A 22,146-nucleotide genomic window follows, 5' to 3' on the forward strand; every position below is an offset into this window, starting at 1 on the left:
CAGCTTCATCCCATTCCCCCTTGTCCTGTTGCTAGCTACTACAGAAAAAAGGGATGTCCCAGCTTCCTGACACCCACCCTGATGCCCAATCGCTCTGTAGTTGAACTACAAGAGAACCCTCGCTCCAAACAAACAACTGAAATGCAGTTCAGTTTGATATTTCACAGAATCACAGAATGGTTGGGGTTGGAAGGGACCTCTAAAGATCATCTAGTCCAAGCCCTCTGCCAAAGCAGGTCCACCTAGAGTAGGTCACACAGGAATGTGTCCAGGCAAGTTTTGAAAACCTCCAGAGAAGGAGACTCCACACATCTGAACAGCAAAGAAGTTTCTTCTTATGTTTAGAGTGGAATTTTTTTTTTTGTTCCAGCTTCATCCCATTACCCCCAGTCCCATCGCTGAATACAACAGGAAAAATTGTGCCCCATCCTCCTAACATCCACCTTTTAAATACTTCAAAGTATTAAAGAAAACCCCTCTCAGTCTCCTCCAGGCTGAACAGTCCCAGTTCCCGCAGCCTTTCCTCATAAGGAAGATGTTCCATTCCCCTGATCATCTTGGTGGCCCTGTGCTGGACACTCTCCAGAAGTTCTCTGTCCCTCTTGAGCTGAGGAGCCCAGAACTGTACACAGGACTTCAGATGAGGCCTCACCAGGGCAGAATAGAGGGGGAGAAGAGCTTCCCTCCACCTGCTGCCCACACCCTTCTTGATGCATGTCAGGATGCCATTGGCCTTCTTGGCCACGAGGGCACATTGCTGGCTCATGTTCAGTTTACTATCAATCGGGACTCCCAGGTCTCTCTCTGCAGAGCTGCTCTTCAGCAGTTTGACCCCCAGCCTGTCCTGGTGCAGGGGGTTGTTCCCTCCCAGCTGCAGTTGCCCTTGTTGAACCTCAGGAGGTTCCTCTCTGCCCAACTCTCAAGCCAGTCGAGATCCCGCTGAATGGCAGCACAGCCTCTGGGGAATCAGCCAGTGCTCCCAGTTTGGTGTCATCAGGGAAATTGCTCAGGGTACACTGTCCCCTCATCCAGGTTGTTGATGAAGGTGTTGAACAAGGCTGGCCCCAGAACCCATCCCTGTGGAACTCCACTGGCCACAGGCCTCCCAACTCAACTCTGTGCCATTGATCAGCACCCTCTGGGCTCTGTCATTCAGCAGCTCTCCATCCACCTCACTGTCCACTCATCCAAGCCACACTGCCTGAGCTTTCTGCTGAGGATGTTATTGGGAGACAGTGCTAAAAGCCTTGCTGAAGTCAAGGTAGATGACATCTGCTGCTCCCCCCTCATCTAGCCAGCCAAATCCTGCTATCATCAAAGGCTCCATTTACACTTGCTTCAGCAACAGGCACCCTAACACTATTCCTCAGAATCTGAACAACCTCTGAAGAAGACAAGTATACTACAACTAGAGGATACAGAGTTTGGTACCTTATGTTTTTTGACAAATAAATGCAAGAAGATACATTTGTGCAGTAATGCTACCATCAAATGTATTCACACAAGAGGTAAGAGACAATGGTTATTCAGGAATTTGCACAGTTGAAGAGAACTAGTGACAACTAGTCACAGTGATGTATGAGTGAACACATTTAACTGAAAAGAAATTGTCTCACTGCATTTAAATGCTTTGTAACACCTGCTGTTCCACGTCAGCACGCTCAGGAATGATACCTCATTTAAATAGGTGAGCCAAAATCCTACTTTGATTTTAGACAAGAAAACACAAGAGTCTTTTGAGAGCACGTTTATTTCCCCATTACTCGAGGCCAGCTCTGAAACTGCACAGAGAAACTACATTTAAGGATGAGCTCAAAACTTTCTTTTTCAGCTTCTTATTTTACTTTGAATTTTATAGCTTCCATTTCCTTGTCCTTAAAACGACCTTCTTACCTTATCCCAACCCCAGAATTTTGACCGAGGTTCAGGGAACTGTAAAATGTCCAAAGCTGTCTGTTTGATGATGACTGGATTCAGAATGCGAAACTGCTTCGATGGGAAAGGAATTTTCTCAGCAACCTCCTTCCAAAAGAAGAGTCGCACCCACAGAGGCTGGGAGAAGGGGAAAAGAAACCAATAGTTGAGCAAAGGGAAACTCTGAGACTGCAAAGTGTGTAGCAGACACTACACAGGGTATAGAATTCAGCAGAGAAGTTCAGGAAACAGTTTAAAGCTAAAGTGGTGGAGGAAAACCTCCAGGTTCTTTGGACCTTCCCCAGACACCCAAGCAGACAGCAGTATGTAAAGGAATGAAAAAGGGAATCCACACTTTTACACAAACATTAACCAGGAATTCTGAAGCAAGGACCAGATTTACAGTTTTGCTCAGGCTTTGAAGTGACCAGCTGTTGTCTGACAGCACCCACCTACCCATAAACGTTAACGCTCCAGAAGAGACTGTGCACAAGGCTCCACAAGCTTGATTCTGATCTCATGCTACTTGCAGTCAATTTACAGTCAATAGCAAACCAGGCTCACTGTATGAGTCTTCCTATGAAATGGGTAACACTAAGTGAATGGTAAAACTGACAGAGCTGCAACATAAGCCTGTATTTTATAAACAGCCTTTAAGGTACAACTCCACAGGAGCTTAAACTGATCAAATCTGGGCTGCTATGGTCACGTCTTCCTACCCATACTCTGAATCAATTTACAACTACCAATTCCTGTAGAAAGGGCTGATCCAACTGACAGCAAGTATGTTCTCAGATCATACAATCTGAGCAGTTGAGGTTGGAAGGCAATTCTGGAGGTCAGGTGGTCCAATAACCCTGCTCAAGCAAGGATATCTACAGCAAGTTGTCCAGGCACATCTAGACAGCTCTTGAGAAACTCCAAGGAGGGAAACTTCACAACTTCCCTGGGCAACCTGTGCCACTGCTCAGTCATCCTCCCAGCTAAAAAGTGTGTCCTGATGTTTCAGGGAAACCTCCTGTGCTTCAGCTTGTGCCTATGAACATCAGTCCTCTCACCAACCACCAATTCAAAGAGTTTGGAACCATGGAATCCTTCTATCAGTTCCTTAGCAATTCTTTAAATATTTAGTGAGAAATAAAGAGCTCTGAATTTTGGAACCACAAACAAATGTGAATTATCAGCTGTGAAGCTTCAATTATACATTAACTGTATGTGTATCTACTGTAGCAGCACAGGCTTTAGCTGTTAAAGAAAGTCTCTTCTTCAAATCACCTAAATCTCATGTGAAATAAATGCTACACTGAATGTTTGCTAAAATGTCAGCAGCTTAGTGTAAGTCACCAATGTCTGCAGAAAAGTGTTACTGTGGGCATGGAGCTTCGACATGAACACTGGTACCAATTCTAACTAGGAGAGGAAGCTAAAAAACCCACTAAGTCACATAAAAGATACAATAATATATAATAGAGAGATATTATAATAAACAATATATATTATACTATATATTTATATATATATAATATATAATAACATATATCAGTATAGTAAAAGACCAGTTCCCTAAATGTCAGGGAAAGAAATAAACAAACAAAAAATCACAGGTACGTAACAGTGACACAAGTACATACCAAGGTTTCATTTTTTATCATTGCTTGAAGCCAATTGAAATCAACACTTTTAAAGAGGACAGCCACAAACAAGCTGGCAGGAGGATACTCGTGCTCAGAAAGGGGGGCTCCTTCTGGGTAGGTCATCCGTATAGTAGTTTTGTTCCCAACGTGATCTGTGTATCCTTGAACTGGTGCATCATTCAATCTAACAAAAAAACCCCACACACCCCACACAATGGTGAGAAACAGTATTTAAAAAGCATTAGTTACAAGCTCATTACAATCTCAGACACTACACAAAGAACTTGAATTTATCCCACAGATTTTTAACCAAGCCCAGCACTTTCTCAGTATCTCTGTTCCTTGCCTCACACACCCACCCCTTATCTTTGAGAGGGAGCCAATTCTATTTCTAGATTAACTGGCACATGTGCAAATCTTCAAAAAGAAAGGCTTGAATAGAAACATAATTCAAAACAGCTTTTCAGAATTCATATTCATTGCCTTGTGCCAACTCAGAGAGGCTTAAAAGAAGAAGAGAGAACAGAAGAGGTAGTCCAGTTAACCCTTCAATGAATCCTGGGGGTTTATGTCCTTTAGATCCCATTCAGCAAGATCTCAACCAGCTGGAGATTTCGGCAGAGAGGAACCTCCTGAGGTTCAACAAGGACAAGTGCAGAGTCCTGCATCTGGGGAGGAACAACCCCATGTACCAGTACAGGCTGGGGATTGACTTGCTAGAGAGCAGCTCTGCAGAGAGAGACCTGGGAGTGCTGGTTGATAACAAACTAACCATGAGCCAGCAATGTGCCAAGAAGGCCAATGGCATCCTGTGATGCATCAAGAAGAGTGTGGGCAGCAGGTCAAGGGAGGTTCTGCTCCCCCTCTCCTCTGCCTTGGTGAGGCCTCATCTGGAGTCTTGTGTCCAGTTGTGGGCTCCCCAGCTCAAGAGGGACAGGGAACTTCTGGAGAGAGCCCAGCACAGGGCCACCAAGATGATCAGGGGGCTGGAACATCTTCCTTATGAGGAAAGGCTGTGAGAACTGGGGCTGTTCAGTCCGGAAAAGACTGAGGGGACCCACCTAGACATGTTCCTGTGTGACCTGATCTAAGTGGACCTGCTTCTGCAGGGGGTTTGGACTAGATGATCTCTAAAGGTCCCTTCCAACCCCTACCATTCTATGATTCTATGATCCTTCCAGCTCACCAAAACTTCCACCTGCTAGTACATTGCTGACAAGAATATTATCTTCCAGCTCCATCAGTTCTGAAGAACAGCCTAAGTCCTAAAGATTTCTTTATCAACAGAAAAGTCACCTTCACACTGCCAGCCCCGATTTCAGAGCACAGTTAATGCAAGATCTCTGCCCCTCCACATGCTAACAGGTTTGTTTACCTTTGCATGAGTTATTGACTCACTGTATGAAATCTTCTCTTTTTAAAAGCCCCAAGTCTTAATTTACAAGGCAACTTGGGAGAATGCTTGTATTGAATTTGTGACTTGACACGATTCAAAACACAAAGGCATGAATATACAGCATGTAGTCAATTAAATGAGAGAGGAGAAAGCATGGGTAATCATAGAAGGCATGCACTGATGTTGTAAAGATAAGGAAAGATAAGCATGCAATACAGTGTGAAAGCAAACTGTATACTGAAACAGCAAATAATTTTTATTGCATTTGAAGTAGTTGTTATAAAAATATCCTTTAAATAAGCATCTCAACTAACCAAAGGGGAAAAGGCAGAGAGGAGTCTTAAAGCCTGACTCTGAAAGCTTAAATGGATTAAGAAAATCATTGCACTGGTTTCTCTCTCATCTGCCTGGGTTTTTTGTATGCAAAGTCCACAAATACTTACACTGAATTCCTGTCTTGTGAATATGACAAGTTATTTTGCCTCTCAAGACTTCAAAAGATCCTTTGATGATTGTCTTCTGGGTACCTGTCCCACTGAGATGGAAGACTAGGGCCAGTTGGATCCACCTGAAGGTACTGAGAGAGCTGGTGGAAGTGTTCACCAAGCTATTCTCCATCATCTACCAGCAGTCCTGGCTCACTGGGGAGGTCTCAGCAGACTGGAGGATGGTAAATGTGACACCCATCTACAAGAAGGGCTAGAAAGAGGATCCTGGGAACTACAGGCCTGTCAGCCTGACCTTGGTGCCAGGGAAGGTTATGGGGCAGATCATCCTGAGCACCACTGTGAGGTACATACAGAACAATCAAGGGTCAGGCCCAGCCAGCACAGCTTTAGGAAGGGCAGGCTCTGTTTTTCTAACCTAAATGAGGGAAAGGCTATGGATGTGGTCTTTCTGGACTTTAGTAAGGTCTTCAACACAACTTTCCACAGCATCCTCCTAGAGAAACTGTCTGCCCATGACTTTGATGGACGTACTATATGATGGGTGGAAAACCGGCCAGGCCCAGAGAATGGTGGGGAATGGAGTTAAACCCAGTTGGCAGTCAGTTACCAGTGGTGTTCCCCAGGGCTCAGTGCTGGGGCCTGTTTTGTTTAACACCTTTATCAGTGATCTGGATGAGGGGATCAAATGCACCCACAGTAAGTTTGCAGGTGATACCCAGCATAGAGCTGCTTGAAGGCAGGAAGGCTCTTCAGAGGGACTTGGCCAGGGCAAAGCGATGGGCTGAGGCCAACTGCATGAGGTTTAATGAGACCAAGTGCTGGGTCCTGCACTTGAGCCACAACAACCCCAGACAAAGCTACAGGCTTAGGGAAGAGGAGCTGTCCAGGGGAAAAGGACACACAGGTGTTAAGCAACAGCAGTTGAATGTGAGCCAGTAGTGTGCCCAGGTGGCCAAGAAGGCCGATGGCACCCTGGCTTGTATCAGAAATAGTGTGGCCAGCAGGGCCAGGAAAGGGATTGTCCCCCTGCACTGGACACTGCTGAGGCCACATCTGTGTCCAGTCTTGAGCCTCTCATCACAAGAAAGACATTGAGATGCTGGAACATGTCCAGAGATGGGCAATGAAGCTGATGAATTGTCTGGAGCACAAGTCTGATGAGGTGCAGCTGAGGGAACTGGGAGTGTTTAGTCTGGAAAAGAGGCTGAGAGGAGATACGATCACTCTCTACAACGACCTGAAAGGAGTTTGTGGCAAGGTGGTGGTCAGTCTCTTCTCCCAAGTAACAAGTGATAGGACAAGAGGAAATGGATTGAAATTGTGCCAGGAGAGGTTTAGATTGGAGATGTGGCAGAACTTTTTCCCCCCAGAGAGGTTTGTTAGACACTGTCCCAGGCTTCACAGGGAGGTGGGGGAGTCCCCAGTCCTGGAGATATTGCAAAGCCATGCAGCTGAGGTGCTGAGGGACATGGTTAGTGGTGGGTTTGGTAGTATGAGGTGAGGAGCTGGACTCGATGACTTTAAAGGTCTTTTCCAACCAAAACTATTCTGCTTCTATGAAATTTCATCAAGTATAAATGCATTTATGCATTGCATAAATGTTGGGAGATATTTTCCCCTTAAAAAACAAAGTCAATTCATAATGTAAAGTTGAAGCAGCTGGAAACCTTAAATGGTAAATACATACCTTATAACAATATCAAACTGATTCAGTAAGTGACCCAGCTCTGATCCATGAAGAATTCCACCACTGCCAACAACAACACAACGCTTACAGTGTTTTGACTTCACATCTTCTGGTAAATCATGCTCAGGTAAGAGTTCGAGGAGATTTTTAAGCTTATCAAAGAAATTGTGAAATCCAAAAGGAGGTTCGTATTTAAATAAAGCTTCATCTTCATTGATAATTTTCCTGACAAAGGGAGATATGTCCATGCTGTATTTGTCTGCAAATAACTTCCCCATTTCTTTCTTCACATAAGAAGGTCGGCACTGCTCCTGCAACACTGTGCTGGTGTACTCCTGTGCTCTCTAAAACAAAACATACACCATCTCAGTCAGGAAAGCCAGCTTCAAACACATGGAAAGCCCTTCTAACACAACCCACCAGCTGACCACCAGCAGTTTGGCAAACACAGGGGTTTTCTAAGCAAGCTTAAGCATGGAAATTCAGGATTGTTTTAAAGCATTCACTCAAATGCTGATCATAACCAGTGCAGGGTGGAGACATGCAAAAGTGCCTCCCCATCCAATCACATCTGGATGGGAGGTTTTCTAAAGAACAAATTAGGCTAGTAACAGTGCTAAGTGACAGTGTTCTATTTGAGAACATCTGTACTGTTATTTACAAAGACATATGAAAAAAAAATGTAGTCGTGCCTTTACCCAACTACTTCAGCAGCAACACTGTTCAGCAACAACTCTACTCTGCTGCTCAACCATGTGACCTGAGTTCTCCCTGTGGTAGGATTTTAACAGACACACATCCACAGGGTAAAAGTTCCATGAAATGGCAGCCTGGACTTGCTTACCAATCAAAATGAAGCAACACTTCGTGCCTAAGTATTGCTAAAGAGGCATTGCTAATGACTAAAGCACAACTTGGAAAGGAATGCAAAGTGGAGGTGTTTCAGGCTTTCTTTCAAAGAGTAGTCACCAAAATCAGAAACTACAGCTCCCTATTGCATAAAGAGATTGAGCTCTCAGATAGAACTACACATTGACATATCTCATTAAAAAACCCCAAAAACTATTAATGCATTACTGTAGAAATCTGTAGTGGCAAGCCAGTATTAGGAAGACAGGTATTCATTTATCACTTGAAGTGAAATCTTTTTGCATGTTCTCCAATACAATTCTGCTGATGTTTCTGCCACTGTACTGAAGAACAAGCGCAGTCAGAAAGTCAAGATGCAAGTTTAGTGCTAACCCTACTCAGTCTTTTATACTGTTAAGGAAAGGGAAGTGTGTGGCTGGGTGCACAAAGAAGTTGTGCTGCTTTGGTTTTGGGTTTTTTTTTTTGTTGTTGTTTTTGGATTTGTTGTGGAGTCTTGTTCTTTTTGAAACGAGCCTGTTCTACAGAAATGCCTCTGTCACCGTTACCAAGGTCTCTGCAAGTTTGGGCTGCTTAGTCTAGAGAAGAGAAGACTGGGGCAGGAGGGATCTCATTACAAATATCTAAATGGTGGATGTAAGAAGGTTGGGGCATTGCTTTTTTCTGTTGTATCCAGTGACAGGACAAAGGGTAATGGGATGAAGTTGGAACACAAAAAGTTCCACTTAAATATAAGGAAAAACTTATCTCCTGTTAAGGTGAGAGAGCCCTGGCACAGGGAAGGTGTGGAGTCTCCCTCTCTGGAGGTCTTCAAAACCCACCTGGACGTGCTCCTGTGTGACCTGATCTAGGTGGACCTGCTTTGGCAGAGGAGTTAGACTGGATGATCTCTAAATGTCCCTTCCAACCCCTACCATTCTGTGATTCTCTCCTTTCCTTCTGGGCAAAGCATGACTAAGCAACTTCATGTTGTACTTTGCCAGAAAGAGCTCTTTCTTCCGGAGTTTTGTTGTTAAGGTGGAGAGTTGTACATCCTGTCAGTAAAAACTGACGGCAGGAACTTGACAATCAGCCCAACCAGTTTGCAATCAGCTACCTAACTAGACACAGCAATGCCATTCCCTCATCTTGCATTTAACACAAACCAAATGACTCATGAGACAGCAGTAAATACAGTCCATGAAGTCTTTAGGTTTGCTTGGCTTAAGGTGTTTGTTGTTAAGCAGGAACAATGTAAAATATTCTTAAGGAAAGAAATAGTCAAACAAGAAGAAAAGGAGTGTCTCAAAAAGGGGAAAGACATGCACCGAAGAAGGTGGGAAGTAGGAGAGTACATGCATGATGCTAAGATGAGCCAATCTTAAATCACAGCTTCTGCTATGTCACATCTTAACATTAAGACAAAGAGATAAATACACCAACTCTAAGCCAAGATAAGTAAAGAGCAAACAAGCAGCAAAGGCAGAGAACAGTCATCAAGCATTTATAGAAAGCTTTACTGGCATCTGATACACCAGTGTAAAAGCCACATGCAAAAACGTAGTTGAAGTAAGTAGCTGCTACCTTAAAGAAATCAACTAACCAAGAGCTGCACCCTCCTGCATATTTGCCCTGTGATTCCAAAAACATCTGAGCAACTATAATGCAAATCAGTTTGGGGAACTGGCTTGGGTAAAACCAAACCTTTGTCTCCATGTGTTGAGTTTGGGGATTTTTTTTTTTTACTCAATATGTTACATTTCATTTGCATCATTTTTCTGATCACCAGAGTCATCTGCACTGACATATTTCAAATGTTAACAGTCATGTCTCAGTTTCTCTAAGCACTTTGGTTGTCACTCCACAACAGCAAAAATCAGAAGTTCTATGGCACGCAATCAAGCAAAAATTTTCCTCTTACAAGACATTCTCGTTCTTTATAATAGATCTTTATAACTCTTATATTGTTAATTTACAACTTTTTTTAAGCCAAGTAAATAAACAGTCATAAAATACCAACCCTTACACGATGAAGGTCCACATACGGCATTTTTGTTCTATCACATTCCTCAGCACCAAAATGTAATTTGAGGACATAAAGGAAGCACCCTCCAACCACAAACACTGCAAGAAGACTAAAAACAGGAGGGTTTAGGGGTGGAAGAATGGAAAAATAACCAAAATGTTTTTTTCCAGCAAACCATCAATTGTTAAATGAAGCTTTTCAGATAAATTTAAGACAGTTTAAGAACTTCAGGTAGATACTTGCATTTGATTCAAACCAAGTAAAACTACTGCTTTGGTCACTGCAAAGTGTTTCACAACATGTCAGACCTCTTTGCAGGAAACTAGGATGAAGCTGGAACACAAAAAGTTCCACTTAAACATATGAAAAAGCTATTTTACTGTGAAGGTGAGGGAGCCCTGGCACAGGCTGCCCAGGGGGGCTGTGGAAGCTCCTTCCTTGGAGGTCTTCAAGACCCACCTGGACATGTTCCTGTGTGACCTGATCTAGGTGAACCTGCTTGAGCAGGGGGGTTGGACTAGATGATCCCTTCCAACCCCTTCCATTCTATGGATTCTATGAACAAATATAGATGCTTTGATAAGGAAAGTGGTGGATATTGACACTGATTTATGCAGTTCTATTCCTGCATCATGTTATTTTAAATGCACTTCTCATAGGCCAAACAGCTCTCCTCACATAAAGAAAGCCAAGGTGATTCTGTTTTCCTGTTTTAAAAGCACAGCTATTCTGAAACAGAGTTCACAAGATGGAACTTCAAACTGAAAGATTTTCAGTCAATGGCCACCATTCACTCAGGTTTATAATGAGAAGTCTAATTTAGTTATTTACATCCCCAAAACATACAGAAGGAAAAAAACCCAGACATTATCAGCCAACTTCAAAACTGGGTAACAGAGATTGTTCCTATTCTTTGGTCTACTCAGTTCTTATTCCTACAGAATCTCACTGTCAATCTCCAAATACTCACTTGGCTCATTTCATGTCTAAACTGACCTTCAAAAATGGCATCAGTATTTGGTTACAGTTGTGGTTGTTGCCCAAGTGGCAGTTTCCTTCAGTTTCCTAAGCACTGGAAATTTGTTTAAAAGTTGTTAAAAAGTATACAACCTACTAAGTGTTCAGTGCTTCTTGAAACTTTCAGATGAAGTCAATACAGGTTTTTTTGCAGAATGGGTGTTGTGGTCAGTCTACCACAGATTGTCTCTTCTGCTTCTGAGGTCCCTCCTACAGGTGACAGTCCTCCATGAACCTCTCTGGCCACATGAATGCTTCCCATGGGCTCCATGCTCCAGTGTGGGTCCCTTCCAGAGGCCACAGTCCTTCAGAAGCAGACTGCTCCAGCCCAGTCTTCCCACAGAGTCACAGCCCTCCTCAAGCAGCATTATCTCTCCTGCATGGGGTCCTTCACAAGCTGCCAGTAGATATCAGCTCCACCATTGTTCTCTGTGGGTTGCAGGAGGATCTCTGTTCCTCTCCCTCCTGCCTCACTGACCTTGTCCCCTGCTACCAAAAAACCCTGCCACACAAACCTAACACAGGCTGATTGGCAGAAAACAGGGGATTCACAGCAGATAATGAGGCTGGTTGCCCTCCACTGAGGTTCATTAAGTAGCTCTACACTGATCTGGGGCTATACCTTTCAGGTGCTCAAAACACCAGTGCATATAACTGTTTGGTTTTGAGTTTAAGCTTTAAGACTTATAAATTTATGTGGCACAGACATCACAGTAGTGAACTTTTCTGATTTAAAATATGGGTTTGGATGTCCACTAGCACACACTCATTAATTCTAATTCATTTTCAAACTATAAACAATGAAGTAAGATTTAGTGATGTAACATTCCAAAAGTGTTCATAACCAATTACCCAAAGCACTCACTGTCCTTCAGTTTCTTCAATTATGAGACTGTACAAAAGCCTCAAAATTGTTACTTAGCTGGATACAAAAAAAGATTGGAAATACTGGTCAGCAAGGTACCGGAATCTCACATTGGCTTGAGAAAACAGATACTACTAAAAGAGAGCCCAGGCTCCTCAGTGCCACAGGGAAAATCATGTGCCTAACCCTCTACTCAGTTCCTATGGAAACCTCATCTCTTGATTTTTGCATCCTTTTTGTAGCTACCCAGGCAAGGTGGACACCAACTGACCTCTGTGTTGCTGTGGCGATGACACTTACTTGCGAGTACCTTTTAAAAACCAGCTTGGTCTTCTCATCTTCAGGTGCAGCCACCTTATACCATTGCACAGGAGGTGAACAATCACTTTTCAGCTTCATAGAGTTATTGTCACTCAGCATTGCTGTAAAAAAAAGAAAGACAAAAATCATCATAACCTTTGCTGACTCAGAAAGAAGTTCACAGGACTTTCAAAACTGTTAACTTACTCTGTTTCACAAAGCAGATTGTGATTCTTGGTTATTGTGTCGGGAATATTGACTTGCTCCTGACCCCCTTGTGACCAAACACATACTAATTTCAGATGCACTGCCAGGACATGATTCTAAAAACATGTACATGTTTCCAGGTGTAAGTCTTTGCATTTTTCATAAGCCTAAAGTCTAATAATTGCAATTACATCAATTACTGTCCAACACTACTGTTTGATCTGCATCAAACACCATTTTGTTTGAGCAATTATTAGAATGCAGACAGGAAAACAAAGAAAATCTACACAGTGTGCTCAGAGCATTTAGCATCCCAGAACCAAAATGCCCAAGCACGACACAACCCTGGAGGCTTCAAGCATGCTCCCAGCATGCAGAGCCTGTACAAAGCATCCCATCCTCAAAACTAGGGCCTACAATTGAAATCAACTCCCTGATTTCTCCAAGAAGCAAATCTGTCTCATCCACCGTCTGAATTCTACTGCTAACTTCTTCAGAAACCACAACAACATGGTGAGCAACTTCAACAACAAGTACCTAAGAGGGTGTGCAGGAAGTTTTGCCTGGCACAGAGCAGAATCAGGATGCTGACAGCACAAAGGCAGTCTCTGTACAGCAGAGCAGCAGCAGCTCCCCTCCAAAAGACTTTATGAACCCATCAGGAGCACACAGATGGGCAAGTCACTGATCATTGGCTAACAAGACACAATCTCAGAGCCTACTGTTTTGTAAGCTCCCACATTTCCATCAGCATGCTTCAATTCTGATTTAGGAAAGAAAAACTCAGGCTGGCACATCAACTTCTCACAGGTTGCTGCCGTTAACCAAAGATGTGAGCAAACAAGGACACACCATTGTGCTGGTTTTGGCTGGGACAGAGTTCCAGCTGGTATGGGGCCACGTTTTGGATTTGTGCTGAAAACAGTGTTGATAATGTAGAGATGGTTACTGCTGAGCAGGGCTTACACAGAGTCAAGGCCTGTTCTGCTCCTCATCTCACCCCACCAGTGAGTGTGCTGGGGATGCATAAGGAGTTAGGAGAGGACACAGCCAGGACAGTTGACCCCACTGACTCAAGGGATATCCCAGACCTTACGAGGCCAAGCTTAGCAGATAGAGCTGGGGGAAGGAAGAGGAAGGAAGGACATTTGAAGTGATAGTGTTTGTCTTCCCAAGTACCTGTTACATGTGACGCAGCCCTGCTTTCCTGGAGATGGCTGAACACCTGCCTGCCCAGGGGAAGTGGTAAATGAACTCCTTGGTTTGTTTTGCTTTCCTTGCAAGCACAGCTTTCGCTTTACCTATTAAAAACTCTCTTCGTCTCTACTCACAAGTTTTCTAACTTTGACTCTCCCGATTCTCACCCCAAATCTGACATGGGAGAAGAGAGTGAGCAGCTGTGTGATGTTCAGCTGCCAGCTGTGGTTCAACCACAACCACTACACAAAGCCTACACATACAATCCTGCTGAGTTTGCCCTGAACAGAAGATGGTTACAGTTAAGAGCTTTTTCTGCCTTATCCATCTCTCAAAGCAGCACTCCCTTAGATCAGCGAACCATGGAAGGCTGCAGCCTGATCCTCAACAGTGGAGGACTTCAGCCCTGCCCTTCCTTGTGATCTCAGTGCTTAACCCTTTCGGACCTCCACTGCAAAGATGTTCACACTCCTGTTCTCTTGTCTAAGAGGTTTTTTTAAAGCAAGGCTAATGGGAGGCTTTTATCTAGGGATGATCTTTCACACACTCTTTTCCTCTCCACTTTACTTTTACTTTATATGGCTATTCGATCCACTTCCACTAGTCTCTATTGTCACTTCAAAACACTGTTTGCTTGGACAAACAACTCATTCTTAACCAGCAGGATAAAACAAAAGATCTCAAATCCAGCCCACTGGAATCTCAGGGATATCTAATTCAGAAGACAACAAAGTCGGTCTCTCTGCACAGTCACACATCATTTCTCAGTAACACGTTCAAGACAGAAAATCACAAACTGTTGTGAGACAAGGTGGGATAAGGAAAGAGAGAGATCAAGATCAGCATCTCAAGTCCTTTGAAGAACAGACAACAGTTAAGTGATGCTTTCTAGAGCTACATGCAAGTCATCATAACCCACAAAACCAAACAAGCCAAAAAAAAAGCCTAACAGTTTTTGCCAGCAGAGAACTTCATCACTTGTCTCAAACGTAGGTAACTTGGCTATTACAGTACTACTAAGAGCCCTGTATTACTCACTTCTCTGTATTTATTAATAGCACACTCCTTGAGCTGTTGCACTCATTTGTAGGCCTTTGTCACAAAGCAGCAAAACCCTAAGCACCTTTTAGCAGATTTGAAAACACTGTACAAACCGAGGCCAGTATCATTTTGCTTGTTTTGGAACAGTGTAAACCAAAATCCAAGGGATGACACCCAAATAAATGCTAGTGGTTAAGCTGGAAATCCAGCTGTCGACACAAGAGAGCAGGTCACAGGGAACCTATCAAGTCTCACAAGCTCATAATTTTCTCAGAGCAATCTCTCATCTTTACCTCTGCATCTACACTACCAGATAAAAACAGCACAGAGGAGCAAAACCAGGTGTTGACACCACCACCCCAGTCAACTGCACTACAAATCCATTTTTCACTCAGATAAGATTTGCAGCAAATCAGTCAAGTCCACAAGGGTAAAGGCCTGGTGTGCATCAGCCAAATTTGTTACAAAAACCATATCCCAGTGCCAACTACGGATCACTGTGCTGGGATCACAATCCTGCTGTGTGGCAGGATGTTTTGGTAGTAGGGGATGGGCTGCAGCAGTGGCCCATGTGAAAAGCTGCTCAAAGCTCCCTCTGTTCCAAGTCAAACCCAATTCTGGCCAAGGCCAAGCCAATCAGGTGTCTCTGCGATAAATACTGAGGAGAGGAAAGCCTGCAGTGAGAAAAGGAAGTGAGGAGAGGAAGTGGGATATAGTGTGGTGTAATTCAGGCCCAGCCTGCAACAAAGCACTACATAGTCACTTGCTCACTCCCAACACCTTCCACAGGACAATGGAGACTCCAGTGAGATGGGAGAAGAAAAGATAACCAGCAGCCTTGTGGATGGAGACAAGGACAGGGAGGGCTCACTGCTAATGATGGTTCTGGGCTAAACAGACTTGACTACTCGACTGAGGGAAGAAAGTAAGAACAGTTTAATATACTACCAACTAGAAACAGGACAGAAAGGAAAAGCAAACACAAAGTAGGGTAATAATAAAAATACAACCAGCACTTTAAGATCTCCTCCCATTCCTCCCTTCTTCCTGGGCTCAGCTTTCAGCTCCCAATATCTCCAGCTCCTCCCAGCTCAGCGGCACAGGGGGGAAGGGAATGGGGGATGTGGTCAGTCTCTCACAAAGGGTCTCTGTTGCTTTCTTCTCAGAGGAGGACGACTCCTCATATTCTTCCCCTGCTCCAACACAGAGTCCTTCTCACGGGATACAGTCCCCAAGGAACCTCTCCAGCTTGAGTCTTTCCTAAAGGCTGCAGTTCCTCACAAACTCCTACAGCATGGGACTCTTCCACGGCATCAGAACTCCAGGTACATTCTGCTCCAATGCCATCCTTCCACAAAGTCACGGCCCCTCCAGGCTCCTCCATGAGCTGTGAGCTGATCTCAGCTCCACTGTTACACTCCATGAATTGCAGGGGGACAGCTGCCACCTCGCCACAGGACACAGGGAGGTCTCTGCTCCAGCACACCTCCTCCTGTCTTCCCTCACTTGTGCTCCACATGGTCGCTTCTCTCTCATCCAACTCCTTTCACCACCTCCCAGAAAGGAAAAGAAAGAACATTCGTCTTGTCTTCCAGTTTCTTCTTAAAAGGTGATTGTGGAGATGCCCAGCTGGCTCATCCCCAGAGGTGGGCCTGACTGAGAGCTGGGAAAAGCTTTGAGCAACTTACAGGAGCCATCATTACAATCCCTTCCCTGTTATCAGAAATGGCTCCACGCAAACCCATAAAACAACCATGCTAACACCAAGATCAGTGAGGCAGGAGGGGAGGAGGTGTGTCAGAGCAGAGTTCTCCCTGCATCCTGTAGTGAGACAGCAGGTCACTCTCCGAAGCCCACAGATGGCAGCAGCAAAACTGAGATCTGCTGGAGGGCCCCACACAGGAGCAGGTTGCAGTGCCTGAAGGAGCCTGTGACTGTAGGAAGCCCACAGTGGAGTGGTCTGCTTCTGAGGATTGTGGCCTGCAGAATGCACTCACATTGGAGCAGTTCATGTGAAGGTGCAGTCCATGAGAAGGACTCTTGGAGAGGTTCATGGAAGACTGTCTCCCCTGGGAGGGACCCCACAGTGGAGCAGGGGAAGATTGTGAGGAGTTCTCCCCAGAGAGGAGCAAGGAATGGCAGAACCAACCTGTGACAAATTGACCACAACCCCCATTCCCTGCTCTCCTACACTGAGTAGATAGGCAAGGAGGCAGAGAAAACAGAAGCAGAGGTGAGCCCAAGAAGAAGGAGTGGGGAGGGTGTTTAGTTTTTTAAAGTCTGGTTGTATTTCCTCTCATCCTACTCTGGTTTTGATTTGCAACAGATTAAATTGATTATTTTCTTCCACAAGTCAAGTCTGGTTTTGTCCATGACCATACCCGGTGAGTGATCCTCCCTGTCCTTTTCTCAACACAGCAGACCCTTTGTTATCTTTTCTCCAACCCACCATGGTAGCAGGAGTGAGTGAGCAGCTGCATGGTGCTTTGTTCCTGGCTGGGCTTAAAGCTTCAGCAATGACCAAGCTGAACTGCCCTACCTTGAGATCTTCTGTGTCAATCCAGAAGGACTTGTGTGATCACCTTATTTTCCAGGTATGACACACGACTTTCCTGCTGCACTACACAAAGACAAGTAATTATCCCTCAGCATCACCTGGGACCTTCACACCAACATACTTTCATACCAACACATCTTAGAGATGACAGATATCCAGAGAGATGTTGCCAGCACAGAGAGCATCTCCAGTTCATTGAGCCTGCCAGCGTGGTCACACGTGGCACATGAAAAGAGTGGTGGTTAGAGCACGCTGAAAAGAGTGTGAACAAGGCCTGCAGACTGTGTGGAAACTCCAGGATTGCTTGAGAGATTACCACAGAGAGTACACACAGACAGATTACCTTGGAGAAGACTCAGTCCAGCACAATTAAGGGGCCCCCAGCACTGTTTGGCAAAAGGGGAGGGGATTGCTCACTGACATGGATGGCTTACTGCACAGCTTACTGCTGAACACTGCGTAGGCCAAAGTTACAACAAAACAACAATTGCATCTGTCAGATCCACAGGTCTCTACATGCACTGTTGGGGAGAAGTATAAAATGGAACAAAGAAAAAATCCACAGAATAAAAAAAGCTTCAGTCCTTTTCACTAGAGAACAATGAAGGTCTCTTGGGTAAACAGCACAAAGAGGTAACCTGATCACAGTCTATAGGAACCTAGATAAGAATGGATTCTGCACAAAAGAATTAATCAGACTAGGTATTACAGGATCCTGCTTCCAGGAAATCATCACAGCAAAGTACCAAGACATCACAATGTCTAGCCATGGCACTGATGTCACTTATGAGGGAACACACTCTGGATTAAGCACATATATTCCAGCAGGTTGAATGAAATCCATGAAGTTTTACAGCTTGAATTATAAAGGTAAAGTTGAAGCTTCATTGCCTTTGCTTTGTTCATAGCAGGCTTTTATTCTTTTGTAAATTAGCCTCTTATTCTATGGCCCAGGTTCTGTTGTAATCTGACAGAAAGACTTGCCTGTGAAAGAATACTCAATGTATATAACATTTTTTTATTGCCTAATGGCACTAACATACTCCTGGAATCATTCTGCAGCACAGAACAACACAGCCAGTCTCCTCTGTGCATAAATCAAAAAAGCAACCTGGTCTAGTGGAAGGTGTCCCTGCCTATGGCAAGGGTGTTGGAAGTAGAGGATCTTCAAGATCCCTTCCAACCCAAACCAGTCTATGATTGTATGAAGGAGTGCTCAGCAAACAGCATGCTTTTAATCATTTCCAAGGGTGAGAAGGTCCTACTACAGAATTGTATGCAGAGATCTTAAAACAGATACACTTCTCAGGAAGCTGTTCAAAACAAAGAAAAGGGAAGGCTGCAGGAAACTTGAAAGATGGAGAGATAACTGAAGAGGTGGAGTGATGAAGACAGAAGATTAGCAAGGAATGCAAGACTGCAATAAACAAGTGTTATCAAAGTCTTCCCTGTCTTTGAGCAAAATAAATCCCAGTCATCCCCCAAAAGGTTGTTTCACTCATCCTGCATGTGCAAAAAGGAACAAGAATGCAATTAATCACTTCAGCATATCTTTGGGAGTCCAGCTCTTTGTACCTGGTATGCGGGATGGTTTCGTTTAATTATTTCTATAACTGAAACAATGTCACTTCTCATTTCATTTGCAACTAGGTTCCTAGGTGATTAAGTCACCACAGACAGATAGATAGCTGTTATCAAGTCCTAATACATCTGTCCAGCACAGCAGTTTTATTCAATTACTCAGGGTTTGACCCTGAACTCTTATCTAAGTCAATAAACACCTTCCACTAATTGGAATGGCTCAAGAGTGCTCAGAAAAGCACAGCCAGCAGTAAAAAGCACACCTTCCCCACAGCTCCATCTATGCACTTACAGAAAACCATGGCAGTTCAGAAACCAAGCACTAAAGACAAGCTTTATCTATAGCATCCAGGTTTTGTTGTTTGCATACAAACACCACTGCCAAACACCACAATCTCCTTTCACTGCTACAGTTGTTTTGGAAGCCATAAACGCAAATGTCTCAGTTGGTGGAGAAAAGACATCTCAGCAGAGCTGCTGTATTACAATCACAGTTTGCATTGATGTTTCCATAGCTACTCATTGTGGTATAATGAGTGAGGACTCAAGGGACTTCAATTTGCTTTTCATCTACTGAACTTAAGGGATTTGTGTAAAGCTGCTGCAAAGCTGAATTGTCCATCATCAGGAATGCACTCCAAAGCTTTTTGTGGTGTTATTCTTAGCACTGTAATTTACTTTTGTCTTACTGTCATTCCGAAGTAGACAAAACCTCCACATGTGGAATATTTCAGAGGCAATTAAATCATCATAATGTCTTTTTATGTGAGAATGCTAAAAACTAAAAAGCAACATGTGTTGAGCTGTACAAGACTAATGCCACACCCTGAGAATTTGTCTACAGCATCTGCGTTTACTTGAAGACAAGGACTCTCAGCCCGGATGCTTAGGTGCCACTGGTGTTACAGGCACAGAGACAGGACCAGTCCAGCCTGCACACAAGTACACGGCATACCTACATCCCTCACCACATTCTCATTAAGCCCCCAGAACCATAACCCTACACAGAGGATGTTTCCAGTTTGTATTGTATCAAGACTGATACAATATTGTGGTGGCTTAGCCAGGTGTCCACCAAGTGGGCTCCTCCATGGGCTGCGAGTGGATCTCTGCTCCCCGGTGGCCTCCATGGACTGCAGGGGGACAACCCGCCTCACCATGGTCCTCACCACAGGTCACAGGGGAGTTTTTCTTTCATGGCCTAAGCACCCTCCTTCCCCTCTGACCTTGGTGTCTGCAGAGATGTTGTTCTCACATTCTCACATCCTGTTGCTGCTGCAAGTTTAGCAACTGTGGCACAACTACCTCTTCTCTAAATACATCATTCAGAGGTGTTACCTCAGTCACTAACTAGCCAGGCCTGGGTCAGCTGTGGGTCTATCTTAGAAGTGACTGGCCCTAACCTCGTGAGCTACAGGAGAAGCTTCTGGCAGATCTTTGATTAAAGAAGCCACCCCTGTAGCTCCCCCCACCACCAAAAACCTGGCCCAGGCAAAAATCACTCCAAATATTTAAATAGAATGTTATTAATTTATGTAACAACATTAAAAATAGCTTGGTAAAACACATTTCAGATTAATTTGGTTTACCTCTGCAGTACTGAAACACACAGAGATCAAATGTAAGAGATAAGATGTAAAAACAGAAGAAAAGAATGGTTAATTAGGTTGTAAGCTTTTGTGGTTGATTTCTTTTTTAAACTGGTGGAGAAAATGTTTAAGGGCCACCTGTTAAGTAAAGTCTCTCAGCTGAAGATTCCATTTATGTATTTTCTGGGGTTTCTTAAAGAAAATTATAAGTTTTAAAATTTAAAAAGAAATGATTCAGAAAACAGTACAAAACTCTCCCAGTTCCTTCCCACAATTTCAAAATCTCTTCAACTCTTTAATGGGAAAAATCAGCCTTGATTCAGGGATGTTTTAAGTAACATTATTTACTGTCAATTAATACTGAGAAAAAGAAAACAATTTAATTCATGAGTAAACACCTTTTTTCACTTTCCACAGGCTAAAACTGAAGCCAAACACTTCTTCCCCCTTTGTCTCAACTTGCCTTATTTTTACCACAGGTTACAGAAAGCCCATCCCAATTCCTCTGGGGAAGCAACGGGTAGTGCAAGAACTTGGGGTCGTATGCATAATAGCTTCTGTTTGAGGCTTCTCTGTGACTCTCACTGGTTTTCTTCTGCTCCTCTGTGCTTCTTAGCAGCTTATCTGCTCTTTCACAGGCTGCTCACAAGCCCTCCAAGGGGTGTCCCTCTTTTAGAGCTCTCCCAAGTCTTCTCTTGATCAATCCATGATACCTTCACATCCTCACAACACTCTGTAAATTCATCATCTCTTCATTGGAAACAATAAACCATAATGAAGTCTTGCAAATAACCTCTCTCTGTCTCAAAAAGATTATAAACTTTCCATTTTTAAAAATCAACAGTGAATCAAGCCTCACTCAAAGCAACCAGGGAGAAATAATGACAGACAAAGAATTAAAAAGCTAAAGCTAAGGACTGTTGCTTGTGTAACCTATTATACACAGAGGACTCCACAGTTTGAGGTGTTGTACAGTCAAACTGCTACCTTAAAATTGCAAAGGATTAGAGGTATTTTTATCCATCCATAACACAGTATTTCTTAAATATCAAAACAACTTGGAAATATATTCTCTAACAACTTAAAGAATTAAACAATCGACCTGGAACAACAGATGATCATCCTCTAGCAAGAGGCACTCCTGAAATTGTACCACAGTAAGGACTGCCTCGCTTCCCAATGATTTCTGCAGAAGTGAATCCAAAGTTTTAAGCCAAATTATAAACACAGGTTTAACAGACCAAGAGAGCTAACTGAAAACCCATCCAGATGGTGAAATTAGATTTGAAACCTGTATAAGGAAAGTAAAAGTCTTTAAACTGAGTGGGCCCATTGGCCCATCAGGAAAAAGCAGAGAAAAGGAACACACAAATTATCCTAAAGGAACTGTTTCTGATGGGGAAATCTCTTTCTGTAAGACAATGAACATGGAGACACTTTAGGACTCTTGTTCAATAGTGCATGAAAAAAAATCTCTTAAAAGCACAAGCATGAAGGAAAAATTCCAAGATGTCAAAGATTTGAGGCTGACTTATCCAGGACATGCTGAAGCATGAGAGGATCTTGCATTATAATCTGTAGCAATATATTAATTGATGGTTAATTGCCTTCAAATAATCCTCTCACCATCATCCTACCGTTTAGAAACATTCACAAGATGAAGAGCAGGCAGTAAGCTGTTGCAGATATGGGATTGACTGCTTCTCAATGGAGGAAAAGCTCAAACTAAAAATTAGACACTTCTGTAAATTATTTCTTCACCTGCAAGTACATAATCCTCACAGTCATGCTGGTACTTTGCCACATTCAGATATTTGGTAATAGTATTGGCTGGAGGTTG

At 43.6% G+C, this 22,146-nt stretch overlaps 1 protein-coding gene across 4 annotated transcripts in view; it reads right to left on the reverse strand.

The window, feature by feature from the left end:
- Positions 1-22,146, reverse strand: part of ST3GAL5 (ST3 beta-galactoside alpha-2,3-sialyltransferase 5) — a 30,955-nt gene that overhangs the window by 3,072 nt on the left and 5,737 nt on the right. The window contains exons 2-6 of one of the 4 annotated variants that reach the window (XM_061992745.1): positions 12,145-12,256; positions 9,947-10,061; positions 7,081-7,424; positions 3,546-3,732; positions 1,894-2,052 (exon numbers count right to left, since the gene is read on the reverse strand). In XM_061992745.1, the coding sequence (XP_061848729.1) occupies positions 1,894-2,052; positions 3,546-3,732; positions 7,081-7,424; positions 9,947-10,061; positions 12,145-12,256 (917 nt within the window). Of the gene's footprint in view, positions 1-1,893; positions 2,053-3,545; positions 3,733-7,080; positions 7,425-9,946; positions 10,062-12,105; positions 12,257-22,146 lie in introns of those variants that run through there. The other 3 variants (XM_061992744.1, XM_061992747.1, XM_061992748.1) reach the window with 3 other exon arrangements.

Source organism: Colius striatus, chromosome 3 (assembly GCF_028858725.1).
Source record: "Colius striatus isolate bColStr4 chromosome 3, bColStr4.1.hap1, whole genome shotgun sequence".
Lineage (NCBI taxonomy): Eukaryota > Metazoa > Chordata > Aves > Coliiformes > Coliidae > Colius > Colius striatus.